Raw genomic sequence first — 12932 nt, forward strand, 5'->3', positions numbered from 1 at the left:
ATCAACTTGAAGCTAATTGAAGTTCTTTAAATTCTTAGGATAAGAGTCAGTTTTAATTATTATTCAAAAAAGTAGCAATGACCTAATAAGAAACATCAAATTAGTTGATGCTAATACTTTTTACAAAATTAGCTCCCTCATCCCGAGTAAAAATGGAAGTATGAGTAAAAGATAGCAAACTATAGGCAACTATGAGTAAAGGATGACGAAATATGTAATCAAGTTTGACAAAATGTGGCAAAGTATTGCTAATGACCGAATCCCATGGTTGAAGAATGACAACTCGCTCTCTTCGTGCCGCGACAAAGTGAACCTCTTATACCTCGCTGCACAATTCCAACTCCTCAGTTCGTGGTCTGACATGCTCGAAGTGCTTCTCGGGAAGGAAGACTACGAACTCACTTCTTATCCTCATTTTACTTCAACATTGAGACTTCTTTATAGGTGCTACTATGTAAAGACCTCTGAGACCTCTGTTTAGATGCTACTATGAGTGGTCATGGAGGCAGGTAATCCAGCATCCTATCTCTGCACCCAAAGTGCATAAAGGTGATACTTTTACATCTGAGGCTAAGAGACGGAGATGAATTCCTATCTCAGGGTGCTACCTGGTTAAGAAATCGCCGTCGAGTTTCTAATTCACAAATCTTTCGCGTCGGGCAAGAATATCGGCAGCGTTCTAATATTAGAATTTTGATTCTCCCTTAACGAAGATCAGATTCAACTCCTCAGAGTGCACTTTTTGGTCGCGTCAGTCACGATAGATTATGAAACAAATTATAGACTAGTCTCGTAAATTATAAACCCTACAGAATGCAATAGATTCAGGCGGAAAGGAAAACGTATGTAATCTGATTATCGAATGTTTCCTTACTCGCGCTCTCAGTCGTTTTTATTGTTAATAATTATTTCATTAGTAAATGTTAATTTACTCGCGTTTCGAAATTATATTGTTAATATTATTTCTCGATTATATTCTCGATCATTATTATTGTACTATCGTCGTACGTTATTTATTATTATTATTTTCTACAATATTATTGTTGATTCTAATTTCTAATTCACGCCATTAATTACGGACAATTAATTATTTAATTAACCACGGGATTCGTCCATTAGAAATACTTTACAACATTTTGTCAAACGTGGTGCCATATTCCGCCATCCTTTATCCATTATTTCATTTTCACGCGGGATAATACAGAATATCTCAATGCGGAAAAAATGTTCACCTAAAACAGCAATGGACTTCATGAAAGTATCGACAACTAAACTTTTGCTACTCCAGTGAAATATTCTGCTATTCTAGGTGATCTGGTATTCTAGTAATTCTGGTCTTATGAAATACCGAAGTCACGTAGATCAGGTGATAATTAGAAAGGAACTTTTTCCAAAGATTTATAGAAATTCGATTAGACCAAAAACCAATACGTAATTTTTAAACAACACCCTCGCACCATCTGGATATTCAGGATATTATACGAACGTCTTAGGTATAACCATCGGTAGGTGGAATTTATGGTAATAGACGTCCTACCGACACCTTAGGAATATCCTAATTTCCGGATACGCCTACGACGTCCAAAGATTATCCTTAAATATCCGATGCTGTTGGGTCTGTGAAATAAGACTAGTGAAATTAAAAAAAATATATTTTAACAGCTGTCGTCGTTGACAATCGAACGCCATGTACACCATCCCCATGCGGATCAAATTCCCAGTGTAGAGAACAAAATGGTGCTGGAGCATGTATATGTTTACCGGAGTATATAGGAAATCCCTATGAAGGATGTCGACCTGAATGTACAATTAATTCTGATTGTCCACAAAATTTAGCTTGTGTAAGATCTAAATGTCAGGATCCTTGTCCCGGCACATGTGGACCAAATGCTGAATGCCAAGTAATAAGTCACAATCCCTCGTGCAATTGCATTTCTGGTTTTACTGGAGATCCGTTCCGAATTTGCAGTCCATATAAACAACCTGGTAATTATTCATTAAGAAAACTGAATACAAGATTTCTTATCAAATTTTAGAATATAATTGAAAGGTATTTATTCTCTAATTGATTTTAAAATTTATAAATCTTCTAAAATTTTATCATTCGTAACTCCATAAATGTAATATTATGAATCTTCATCTTTTAGTCGTGGCAGACAAAGTAGATCCATGTTCTCGTTCCCCTTGTGGTCCGTACAGTCAATGTCGGAATGTAAACGAACAAAGTGTTTGTTCATGTCTGCCTGGTTTTTCTGGCAGCCCACCTGGATGTCGACCTGAGTGTGTTGTAAGCTCTGAATGTTCACTAGACAAAGCATGTGTAAACCAAAAATGTATAAACCCGTGTCCAGCCTCCTGTGGTCAATCAGCGAACTGTAGAGTTATTAACCACAGTCCCTTGTGCACTTGTAGAAACGGATATACTGGAGATCCTCTCACAATATGCTTTATTTTGCCAAGTAAGATGGCTTCTTTTTCACTTACAAAAATATGATAAACTTTCTATTAAATTTCTTCAAATTTCTTTTTGGATTTAATCGATTTGTCACATATTTCAATTAAGTTAGTTAAAATTCAGTTAAAAATATTGATTTACGAATTTGAAAACTAATTTTTCCATTAAATTGCCTTTCAGAACCGATAGTAGATTCGATTGATCAAAATCCATGTGTACCTACACCATGTGGACCATTTTCAGAATGTCGAAATGTTAATGATTTACCTGCTTGTACATGTTTGCCCTCATATATCGGATCACCGCCTAATTGTAGACCTGAGTGTTCTATCAATTCAGACTGCCCAAGTAATCAAGCTTGTATAAATCAGAAATGCACAGATCCATGTCCAGGTTTGTGTGGAGTATCAGCACAATGTACAGTTCTTAACCACATACCATCTTGTGTTTGCATTGAAGGATTTACTGGTGATCCTTTCGTGAATTGTCTTCCAAAACCTCCACCTTGTAAGATTATCCTTTTTAAAGAATTTTTTTTTATTTTTTTATTTAGAATTGTCAGAGTTATAATATTTATAATACCGTTTTAGCAATTGAACAACCGATATCAGATCCTTGTAATCCATCTCCTTGTGCAACAAACGCTGTATGCAACAACGGTATTTGTAGCTGTCAAACAGATTATACAGGAGATCCTTACACAAGTTGTCGACCAGAATGTGTCCTAAATACCGACTGTACACAGAATAGAGCATGTCTTCGGAATAAGTGTATTGATCCCTGTCTTGGAACATGTGGTCAAGATGCGCTTTGTAACGTTTTCAATCATGTTCCAATGTGCACTTGTCCACCTGGCATGGCAGGGAACGCTTTTCTAATGTGTTCTCCTCAAAGAGGTATGTTTATGACAACAAAAGTTTTGTTCAAATTGAGAAGAAATTAAAGTAATAATAACTATTGTAGATCCAGTACAAGCTGACCCTTGTAATCCATCACCTTGCGGACCAAATAGTCGATGTAGACAAATAAATAGCCAAGCGGTTTGTACTTGTGTTGCTGGTTTCATAGGAAGTCCGCCTTCCTGCAGACCAGAATGTGCCGTTAGTTCAGATTGTCCCAAAGACCGAGCTTGCAGCAACCAAAGATGCGTTAATCCATGCGAAGGATCTTGTGGCCTCCGAGCACAATGTCAAGTTGTCAATCATAATCCAATTTGTAGTTGTCCCGACGGACTTTCTGGTTCTCCGTTTTCTGTTTGTGAAGTGATCCGTAAGATATTAAGATTCATTTAATATATGAAAATAAAATTGAATATCTTGTTAATTATGTCTCCTCCCTTTTAGCTGTTAGACCAATTGTGAATCCATGCCAACCATCTCCTTGTGGAGCGAACTCCCAATGTAATGTTATCAATGATGCCCCATCCTGTGCCTGTATGTCAGGATTTTTAGGTTCGCCACCAAATTGCAGACCTGAATGTGTCAGTAATAGTGAGTGTCCTAGTCAAATGGCCTGTATTAATGAAAAATGTAGAGATCCTTGTCCGGAATCTTGCGGTACGAATGCGGAATGTAGAGTTGTAAGTCACTCTATCATGTGTTTGTGCTCTACGTCATTTACAGGAGATCCGTTTACACAATGCACTCCCGAGCAACGTAAGTTAACCATTTGCTTTTCGCTTCACTCAGGAAAATGAATTTTTACACAGAATTTTATATTTGTAATTTGAATCCTACTTCTAGAAATGATTGTTGAAAATGTATCCCCTTGCACACCATCTCCTTGTGGTGCTAATGCCATTTGTAAAGAGCAAGGAAATGTCGGATCTTGTTCCTGTCTACAAAACTATTTAGGGAATCCTTATGAAGGATGTCGACCAGAATGTACTATAAGTTCCGATTGTCCTTCAAATTTGGCTTGCATACGATCAAAATGTCAAAATCCGTGTCCTGGAACCTGTTCTCAAAATGCTGACTGTTACGTTGCCAATCATCTACCTCAGTGTGTTTGTCTCACCGGATTTTCTGGCGATCCATATCGTTTATGTTCTCCTGTTCAAAATTCTGGTAATCAGATATATAAAGTATTATCAAGTCATAGTAATTATCTAAACTCATTAGTTCAGTTAACTACTTAATAATTTTGAAACAACTAATTCTATTGATAAAATTTTTGTCCTTTAATAGTAATAGCAGAAGATCAAACAGATCCTTGTACTCCAACACCTTGTGGCTCTAACAGTTTATGTCGAAATAACAACGGACAAGCAGTTTGTAGTTGCCAACCACAATATTCCGGTAGTCCACCTTTTTGCCGTCCTGAGTGTACAATTAGTTCAGAATGTCCCATGAATACGGCATGTATAAATCAAAAATGTCAAGATCCATGCTCCAATACTTGTGGAAGAAGTGCCGTTTGTACAGTAAGAAACCACAGTCCAATTTGTAGTTGTCAAAATGAATTCACTGGGGATCCATTTATTAGATGTTTCCCTGTTCAAAGTAAGTTTAATAAAAAAATGTAAGTAATGTAAGATACATTCTTTTACATTGTAAATTTTTGTATAAATTGTGTAATAGAACCAGCCACACCATCTACTGCGCAAAATCCTTGCTTATCATCCCCCTGTGGACCATTTTCGGAATGCGTAGCAATAGGAGAGATAGCATCATGCGCTTGTCAGCAATCTTACATTGGAAGTCCTCCAAATTGTAGACCTGAGTGTTCTATAAACTCAGATTGTATAAGTAATCAAGCCTGCATACGAGAAAAATGTATAGATCCTTGTCCTGGTTCCTGTGGAATTTTAGCTCAATGTTCAGTAAATAATCATGTGCCCATTTGTACTTGCCCAGAAGGATACACGGGTGATCCATTTACCAACTGTGTATTGCAACCTGTCACACGTAAGATGTCAATAAATAATCCTTTTGTCACCTTAATTAACTTTATTAACTACAAAAATTATTAAACCATTATAGCTGTACAAGAAAATCCGGTGGATCCGTGTAGTCAATCACCTTGCGGATCTAATGCTATTTGCGATAACGGTTCTTGTGTTTGTCAAGAACATTATTTCGGAGATCCATTTTCTGGTTGTCGACCAGAATGTGTCCTAAATACCGACTGTCCGCAAAATAGAGCATGTCTTCGGAACCGATGCATTGATCCCTGTCCTGGCACCTGCAGCCAAAATGCCTTATGTAACGTTTATAACCATATTCCCATGTGTACTTGTCCCACAGGCATGTCAGGAAATGCTTTCATCTCCTGTTCACCAATTAGAGGTAAGCCCTTTTTGTTACCTGCGGTTCAATTTACAAATTACAGTAATAGATGATAGAATTTTTTACAAGAAAAAATTTTTGTGTAATAGTATAGAATGATAATATTTTAACAGATCCCGTAGTTAACGTACAACCCTGTAACCCTTCACCATGTGGTCCTAATAGTCAATGTCGAGAAATAAATGGCCATAGTGTCTGCTCCTGCCTTTCTGGATTTATCGGAACTCCGCCAACTTGTAGAGCAGAATGCATTGTCAGTACCGACTGTCCTCCAATAGAAGCTTGCATTAATCAGAAATGCAGCAATCCATGCGATCGAACATGTGGCATTTCTGCATTATGTCAAGTGGTCAGTCATAATCCTATTTGTAGTTGTCCTGAAAGAATGACTGGCAATCCATTCATCAGATGCATACCAATGCGTAAGGAATTTTCACAATATTTTCCTAACAATAATATTATGTTTTTAATTTATTCCTTTGAAATCACCTATTCTAAATTCAAGCACAAAATTAACTCCACTTTTGCATTTTTCCTTTTATTTTGTAACAAAAAGCCATGCTCGTGTTTCAAAAATAAATAAATACTTTAAGCATAAATAATATTTTAGCAATTGAGCAACCGATTCAAGACCCATGCCAACCATCACCATGTGGTCCAAACTCACAATGTCAAGTAATTAATAACCAACCCGTGTGTTCCTGTATGCCGGAATTCTCTGGCTCTCCACCATATTGTAAACCAGAATGCATTAGTAATGATGAGTGTTCAAACAAACTTGCCTGCATCAATCAATCATGTAAAGATCCTTGTGTTAATTCTTGTGGCGAGAATGCAGTTTGTAACGTTGTCACCCACATTCCAATTTGTAGCTGCGTTGCCGGCTTTACAGGAGATCCATTCACTCAGTGTAACACTCAACAACGTAAGCTTTTTATCCAAATTATTGTTATTCCATAATTTCGATTGCAATCTCAAGACAATAAGGATATTTTTAATTCTTTATAGAAATACCAATTAATTTACCACAACCGTGTATGCCATCACCATGTGGTGCTAATGCCATTTGCAGAGAGAGAAATGGTGCTGGTTCTTGTTCTTGTTTACCGGATTATATTGGAGATCCATATCAAGGTTGTCGTCCAGAATGTGTATTAAGTACAGATTGTATTCCAAGTAGAGCTTGCGTTAGATCCAAATGTCAAGACCCTTGTCCTGGTACTTGTGGACAAAATTCTGTTTGCCAGGTTATAAACCATTCTCCAATGTGCACTTGTCTTCCTGGATTCACAGGAAACCCGTTCCGTTATTGCATTGAAGAACGAGAGCCAGGTATATAGATATTTCAAATAAGAAAAAAAATATCATTTTTGGTGTAATAAATAAATAAATTTTTTTGACATTAGTAGTAGCAGTTAATCCCTGTCAGCCTTCACCATGTGGACCAAATAGTGTTTGTCGAGAAAATATGGAAAGTGCTGTGTGTTCGTGTCTGGCCAATTTCATTGGAACACCGCCTGGATGTAGACCAGAGTGTGTTGCAAATTCAGAATGTCCTCTTTCGCAAGCTTGTGTCAATCAAAAATGCGTCAACCCTTGCCCTGCCTCATGTGGCACGAATGCCGATTGTAGAGTTATAAACCACAATCCAATTTGTGTGTGCAAATCAGGTTTTTCTGGAGATCCTTTCACGTTCTGTTTCGCAATTCAACGTTAGTATATAACTTTAATTCTAAATTATATTGTTAATATCATACTTTAATTTAGCAACCTGATTTAACGAAAATGACTCTAGGCCCAATGGATACACAAAGTATAACTCCGCTCAATGTCTGCCTCCCATCGCCTTGCGGACCAAATTCTCTTTGCCGAGATAATGGAGGTAATCCATCATGTTCTTGTGCAATGAACTACATTGGAGTGCCACCAAACTGTAGACCTGAATGTACTGTCAACTCGGATTGTCCAATGAACCTTGCCTGCATACGAGAAAAATGCAGAGACCCATGTCCTGGAGCATGTGGCGTCGATGCAAGATGCAGTGTAGTTAATCACGCTGCTAATTGTGTATGTCCTGAAGGATTTAACGGCGATGCCTTCACTGTGTGCCTCATGAATTCTGCAATCAGTAAGATAATTAAAAACTTATTCAATAGCAAACAAATGCTGGGAAGAAATAAGCAAAATTGTTTTCTGTAACAAGTACTATTAATTAAGTTTTGTTACGAAGGAAAACCATCCTTTGCTTACAAACTCTATTCCCGTAAAGAGAAGTTTGAAATTGAAGATTTTTATTCCTTTATAGCTACTGATACCCCTGTCATTGACGCATGCAATCCTTCACCATGTGGACCAAATACTATCTGTCGTGATGGAATTTGTTCTTGTTTATTCGAACTCAGAGGCGATCCTTACAGCGGATGTCGCCCTGAATGTATTGCTAATGATGAATGTCCACTTAACCAAGCTTGTATTCGAATGAAATGTACTGATCCTTGTATTGGAACTTGTGGACAAAATGCTCAATGTTCGACAATAAATCATTTACCAATATGTTCGTGTCCTTCCGGCACGGAGGGAAATGCTTTCGTTCTTTGTTCCTTGCGTCCAGGTATTTAAAATTTTTTGTTCTCCCCGTCAATCTGACTAAATAAATTAGGAACTTATTTTTATATAATTTTATATGAAATTAATAAATATTTTCTTTTCATTAGCTACTTCTGTAACAACACCATGTTCCCCTAACCCTTGTGGACCAAATAGTCATTGTCAAGCTGTTAATGGTATCTCTGTATGTAAATGTATTGAAAGTTACACAGGAAGTCCACCATTATGTCGTCCTGAATGTGTCGTATCTTCTGACTGTCCTTCCGCTGCTGCATGCGTAAACCAAAGATGTACAAATCCTTGTTTAGGTTCCTGTGGCTTAAATGCCGAATGTACAGTAGTAAATCACAATCCAATATGTAGTTGTCGTCAAGGTTTAACTGGAGATCCCTTCAGATCTTGCATAACAGCCACAAGTAAGCGAAATTAAGTTACTTAAGAAAGAGAAAATGTAAAATAATAAGCAATCAATTTAATCACCAAATGACACGAGGTGTAAGTTATTGTTAATATTTTCAGCCGATGTGACTGTTAGACCTACTGATCCTTGTAATCCATCGCCATGTGGTTTACAATCTCAATGCCAAGTTAGGAACGGTTTACCATCTTGCGCTAATTTACCAGTTACAGCAGATTCACTAGAATGCATTAGTAACAATGAGTGTAGCTCTAGAGAGGCTTGTATTAACCGGAGATGTTCAGATCCATGTCCAGGTTCCTGTGGCCTCAATACGGAATGTCGCGTTTTTAGTAATACTCCAATGTGCTTATGTAACGCAGGCTTTACTGGAGATCCTTTCATTCGATGTACCCCTATTCAGAGTGAGTTTATACCTTACATTTGTACATTAATTGAACTTCCCAATTCAATAACTCATAATTATTCCAATAACAAGAATCATCTGCGTATGGTTACACTTTCTTATAACAGTTAGCAGAGGCACTATTACTCGATTGATAACTTATTGAATTGGGAGGCTCAATTCTTGTTATTTTTTGTTACTGAACTTAACATTTCCTTTACTCTAAACAGACACGGAATCTAAACCATGTACACCAACACCATGCGGTGCAAATGCCATTTGTAGAGAATCAGGACAAGCTGGATCCTGTTCTTGTTTACCAGATTATATTGGAAATCCTTATGAAGGATGCAGACCTGAATGTGTAATAAATTCGGATTGTTCGGCAAATCTAGCGTGCACGAGATCCAAATGTCAAGACCCTTGTCCAGGAACGTGTGGTCAGAATGCCCTCTGTCAAGTCATAAACCATTCTCCAGTTTGCACTTGCATTCAGGGCTTTGTAGGAGATGCTTTCCGAATTTGCACCCCAATGCCTATTAGTAAGCCTGTTTTCTTGATTCTTTCCTTTGGATTTATTTACCAATGTATATATTTCTTAAATTATAATCATTTTCCTATAGCTGCAGAAAATCCAACAAACCCTTGCAGTCCTACTCCATGTGGACAAAATAGTGAATGTAGAATTAATAATAATCAAGCTGTCTGTTCTTGTCTACCTACATATATTGGTAGTCCGCCTCTTTGTCGTCCGGAGTGTATTGTTAGTGCTGATTGTTCAACATCGTTAGCCTGTGTTAATCAAAAATGCTCCAATCCATGTACCCAATCTTGTGGGTTGAACACTGACTGTCGTGTTATTAATCATAGCCCTGTCTGCTTCTGTAAGAACGGATTTACTGGAGATCCATTTTCGAGATGTTTCTTTAATAACGGTATGGAGTTATTTAAGATTATATTGTTTTACTATTATAGTTCAATAATACAATTATATAATTTCTATGTTATTAGATCATAAAGATAGTTTTAAAATAATTGAAAAATATTCTAGAATCCACACAAGCGGTATTGTCAGATAGAGATCCTTGTGTTCCATCTCCTTGTGGTGCTAATGCTTTATGTCAAAGAGTAGGAGCCACACCAGCGTGTTCATGTGCAGCGAACTATTTCGGAAGTCCTCCCAATTGCCGCCCAGAGTGCACAATAAATACCGACTGTCCTAGCAATAGAGCGTGCATGCAAGAACGTTGCAACGATCCTTGTCTGGGTTCTTGTGGGTTTGAAGCAGAATGCTTGGTTTTAAATCACATTCCAAATTGTAGGTGTCGTGATGGTTTTACCGGTGATCCATTTATGCAATGCAATCTAATACCTCCACAGCGTAAGTTTTTTGAACAAACAATTTAATTGTTGTTATAATAACTGTTTAAGTAAGTTTTTTTATCCTAATGATATGCATCTACTCATAGAACCTGTAATTGAGGAAAATCCCTGTCTACCATCTCCTTGTGGAGCTAATGCAAATTGTAACGATGGTGTTTGTACCTGTTTCTCAAATTACATTGGAAATCCATACACTGGATGTAGACCGGAGTGTATCATTAATACAGATTGTCCTCGAGACAGAGCTTGTTTGCGTAATCAGTGTCAAGATCCTTGTCCAGGAACTTGCGCGTCTAATGCAGTATGTAACGTTATAAATCATATACCAATGTGTAGTTGTCCGACCGGATTCGAAGGAAATGCTTTCGTGATGTGTACATCTGTTCAAGGTAGATACATTTTTATTGTCTGATTACCTTTTTTACTGACCTATCTTACACAAACAATTGTTTACGTAGTACCTGCTGTATCCCCATGTGCCGTATCACCTTGTGGACCGAATAGTGTTTGTCGAGAAAACAATGGTCAAGCAGTATGCTCTTGCATCTCAGGATACTTAGGAAGTCCACCAACTTGCCGACCTGAATGTACTCTGAATTCTGATTGTCTTTTAACTCAAGCTTGTGTTAATCAAAAGTGTCAGAATCCATGCACAGGAGCATGTGGCTTAAGAGCAGACTGTAGAGTTATAAATCACAATCCAGTGTGTCAATGTCCATCAGCATTTATTGGAGATCCATTCATTCAGTGTATACCCAAACGTGAGAAAAAATCTTTTACAAGTAATCAGTTTCTCGATTTACCAGTAAATAAATCAACTTTTTTTTAAACAGCTCCAGAGCCAGTAATAATTAATCCATGCCAACCATCACCTTGTGGACCAAATGCACAATGCCAAGTTGTTAATGGTATCTCCTCATGTTCTTGTTTACCAAACTTTATAAATTCTCCACCAAACTGTCGACCTGAATGCATCAGCAATAGTGAATGCCCGACAAATCAAGCGTGCATTAACCAGAAGTGTACAGACCCTTGTCTTAACTCTTGTGGAACTAATGCGCAATGTAGAACTGTGAGCCATATTCCAATGTGTTTCTGCAGTGAAGGATTTTCAGGAGATCCATTTACACAGTGTACTCTTCAAACAATTCTTCGTAAGAGAATTTTTACTATTATATAGTTTCCCTATTTAAATAATTTTGCTCTGAAAGAATATTGAAATTAAATTTAAAACACTTGTAGCAATAGAAATTAAACTAACTCCTTGTACACCATCACCTTGTGGTTCCAATGCCATGTGTACTGAAGAGAATGGCGCGGGAGCTTGCTCTTGCCTTCCAAGTTATTTCGGAAACCCATATGAAGGATGTAGGCCAGAGTGTGTACAAAATTCGGACTGTTCCTTAAATCGTTCCTGCGTCAACTCTAGATGCGTCGATCCATGTCCAGGAACTTGTGGCTTAAATGCCGAATGCTTTGTAACCAATCATCTTGCAACATGCTCCTGTATTGCTCCTTTTACTGGAAATCCGTACAGTAATTGCATTTTGAAAGAAGATGGTAGGTCATTACGTCTTTTTTTAAAAGAACACTAGAAAACCTTTAAATTTTGTTTATAATTTGAATTATTTTTTCAAAAGTTCAACCAGATAACTCAGATCCCTGTGCTAGTTCTTTCTGTGGACCGAATAGTCAATGCCGAGTGAATAACCAGGTGGCAGTTTGCTCATGTCTTCCCGATTTTCGTGGAACTCCACCCGGTTGTAGGCCGGAATGTGTCAGTAGTTCGGAGTGTCCCACAGACAGATCATGTACAAACCAAAAATGCGTTAATCCATGCCCGGCTTCTTGTGGACAGAATACACTCTGCAGAATAATAAACCATGCACCACTATGCAATTGTGCTCCAGGATTTACTGGAGATCCTTTTACAATATGTTTTGCTGTTCCCAGTAAGTTTACACTTATTCTCTATTTAAATTTGAATAAAATTCATTTAAATAACTCTAGCATTTACTTAAAATTTATTGAAAACTTTATTTTAGATGCCCCCGCCATAATAGACGATAATTCTGACCCTTGTACTCCGAATTCTTGCGGATCTTTTTCGGAATGTCGAAACATAAGAGGAATAGCATCTTGTACTTGTATGCAAAATTATATAGGTTCTCCGCCAAATTGCCGTCCTGAATGTACAATAAACTCTGAATGTCCCAGTAATCAAGCTTGTATTCGGGAAAGATGTAGAGATCCTTGTCCGGGATCGTGTGGACTTTCAGCGCAGTGTAATGTCGTTAATCACATTCCAATTTGTTCTTGTCTAGAAGGATATACTGGTGATGCTTTCCAACAGTGTGTCTTATTAACTGTAGAACTGCGTAAGATTTCTTTAATTTA

The 12932-nt window shown here is 37.5% G+C and overlaps 1 protein-coding gene across 3 annotated transcripts in view; it reads left to right on the forward strand.

Moving 5' to 3' along the window:
• LOC122500033 overlaps positions 1 to 12932 on the forward strand; it is a 289403-nt gene that overhangs the window by 216828 nt on the left and 59643 nt on the right. For all 3 annotated transcript variants that reach the window (XM_043608729.1, XM_043608731.1, XM_043608730.1), the window contains 26 exons: positions 1663 to 1986; positions 2148 to 2459; positions 2636 to 2962; positions 3046 to 3351; positions 3419 to 3724; positions 3799 to 4110; positions 4198 to 4521; positions 4642 to 4956; positions 5035 to 5361; positions 5437 to 5742; positions 5856 to 6164; positions 6353 to 6667; positions 6751 to 7074; positions 7149 to 7454; positions 7538 to 7870; positions 8048 to 8353; positions 8457 to 8765; positions 8869 to 9171; positions 9383 to 10087; positions 10204 to 10533; positions 10622 to 10924; positions 10994 to 11296; positions 11369 to 11689; positions 11778 to 12095; positions 12176 to 12487; positions 12581 to 12913. In XM_043608729.1, the coding sequence (XP_043464664.1) occupies positions 1663 to 1986; positions 2148 to 2459; positions 2636 to 2962; positions 3046 to 3351; positions 3419 to 3724; positions 3799 to 4110; positions 4198 to 4521; positions 4642 to 4956; positions 5035 to 5361; positions 5437 to 5742; positions 5856 to 6164; positions 6353 to 6667; positions 6751 to 7074; positions 7149 to 7454; positions 7538 to 7870; positions 8048 to 8353; positions 8457 to 8765; positions 8869 to 9171; positions 9383 to 10087; positions 10204 to 10533; positions 10622 to 10924; positions 10994 to 11296; positions 11369 to 11689; positions 11778 to 12095; positions 12176 to 12487; positions 12581 to 12913 (8589 nt within the window). The remainder of the gene's footprint in view (positions 1 to 1662; positions 1987 to 2147; positions 2460 to 2635; positions 2963 to 3045; positions 3352 to 3418; positions 3725 to 3798; positions 4111 to 4197; positions 4522 to 4641; positions 4957 to 5034; positions 5362 to 5436; positions 5743 to 5855; positions 6165 to 6352; positions 6668 to 6750; positions 7075 to 7148; positions 7455 to 7537; positions 7871 to 8047; positions 8354 to 8456; positions 8766 to 8868; positions 9172 to 9382; positions 10088 to 10203; positions 10534 to 10621; positions 10925 to 10993; positions 11297 to 11368; positions 11690 to 11777; positions 12096 to 12175; positions 12488 to 12580; positions 12914 to 12932) is intronic.

This window comes from Leptopilina heterotoma, unplaced genomic scaffold (genome assembly GCF_015476425.1).
Source record: "Leptopilina heterotoma isolate Lh14 unplaced genomic scaffold, ASM1547642v1 Lhet_180, whole genome shotgun sequence".
NCBI classification, from domain to species: domain Eukaryota; kingdom Metazoa; phylum Arthropoda; class Insecta; order Hymenoptera; family Figitidae; genus Leptopilina; species Leptopilina heterotoma.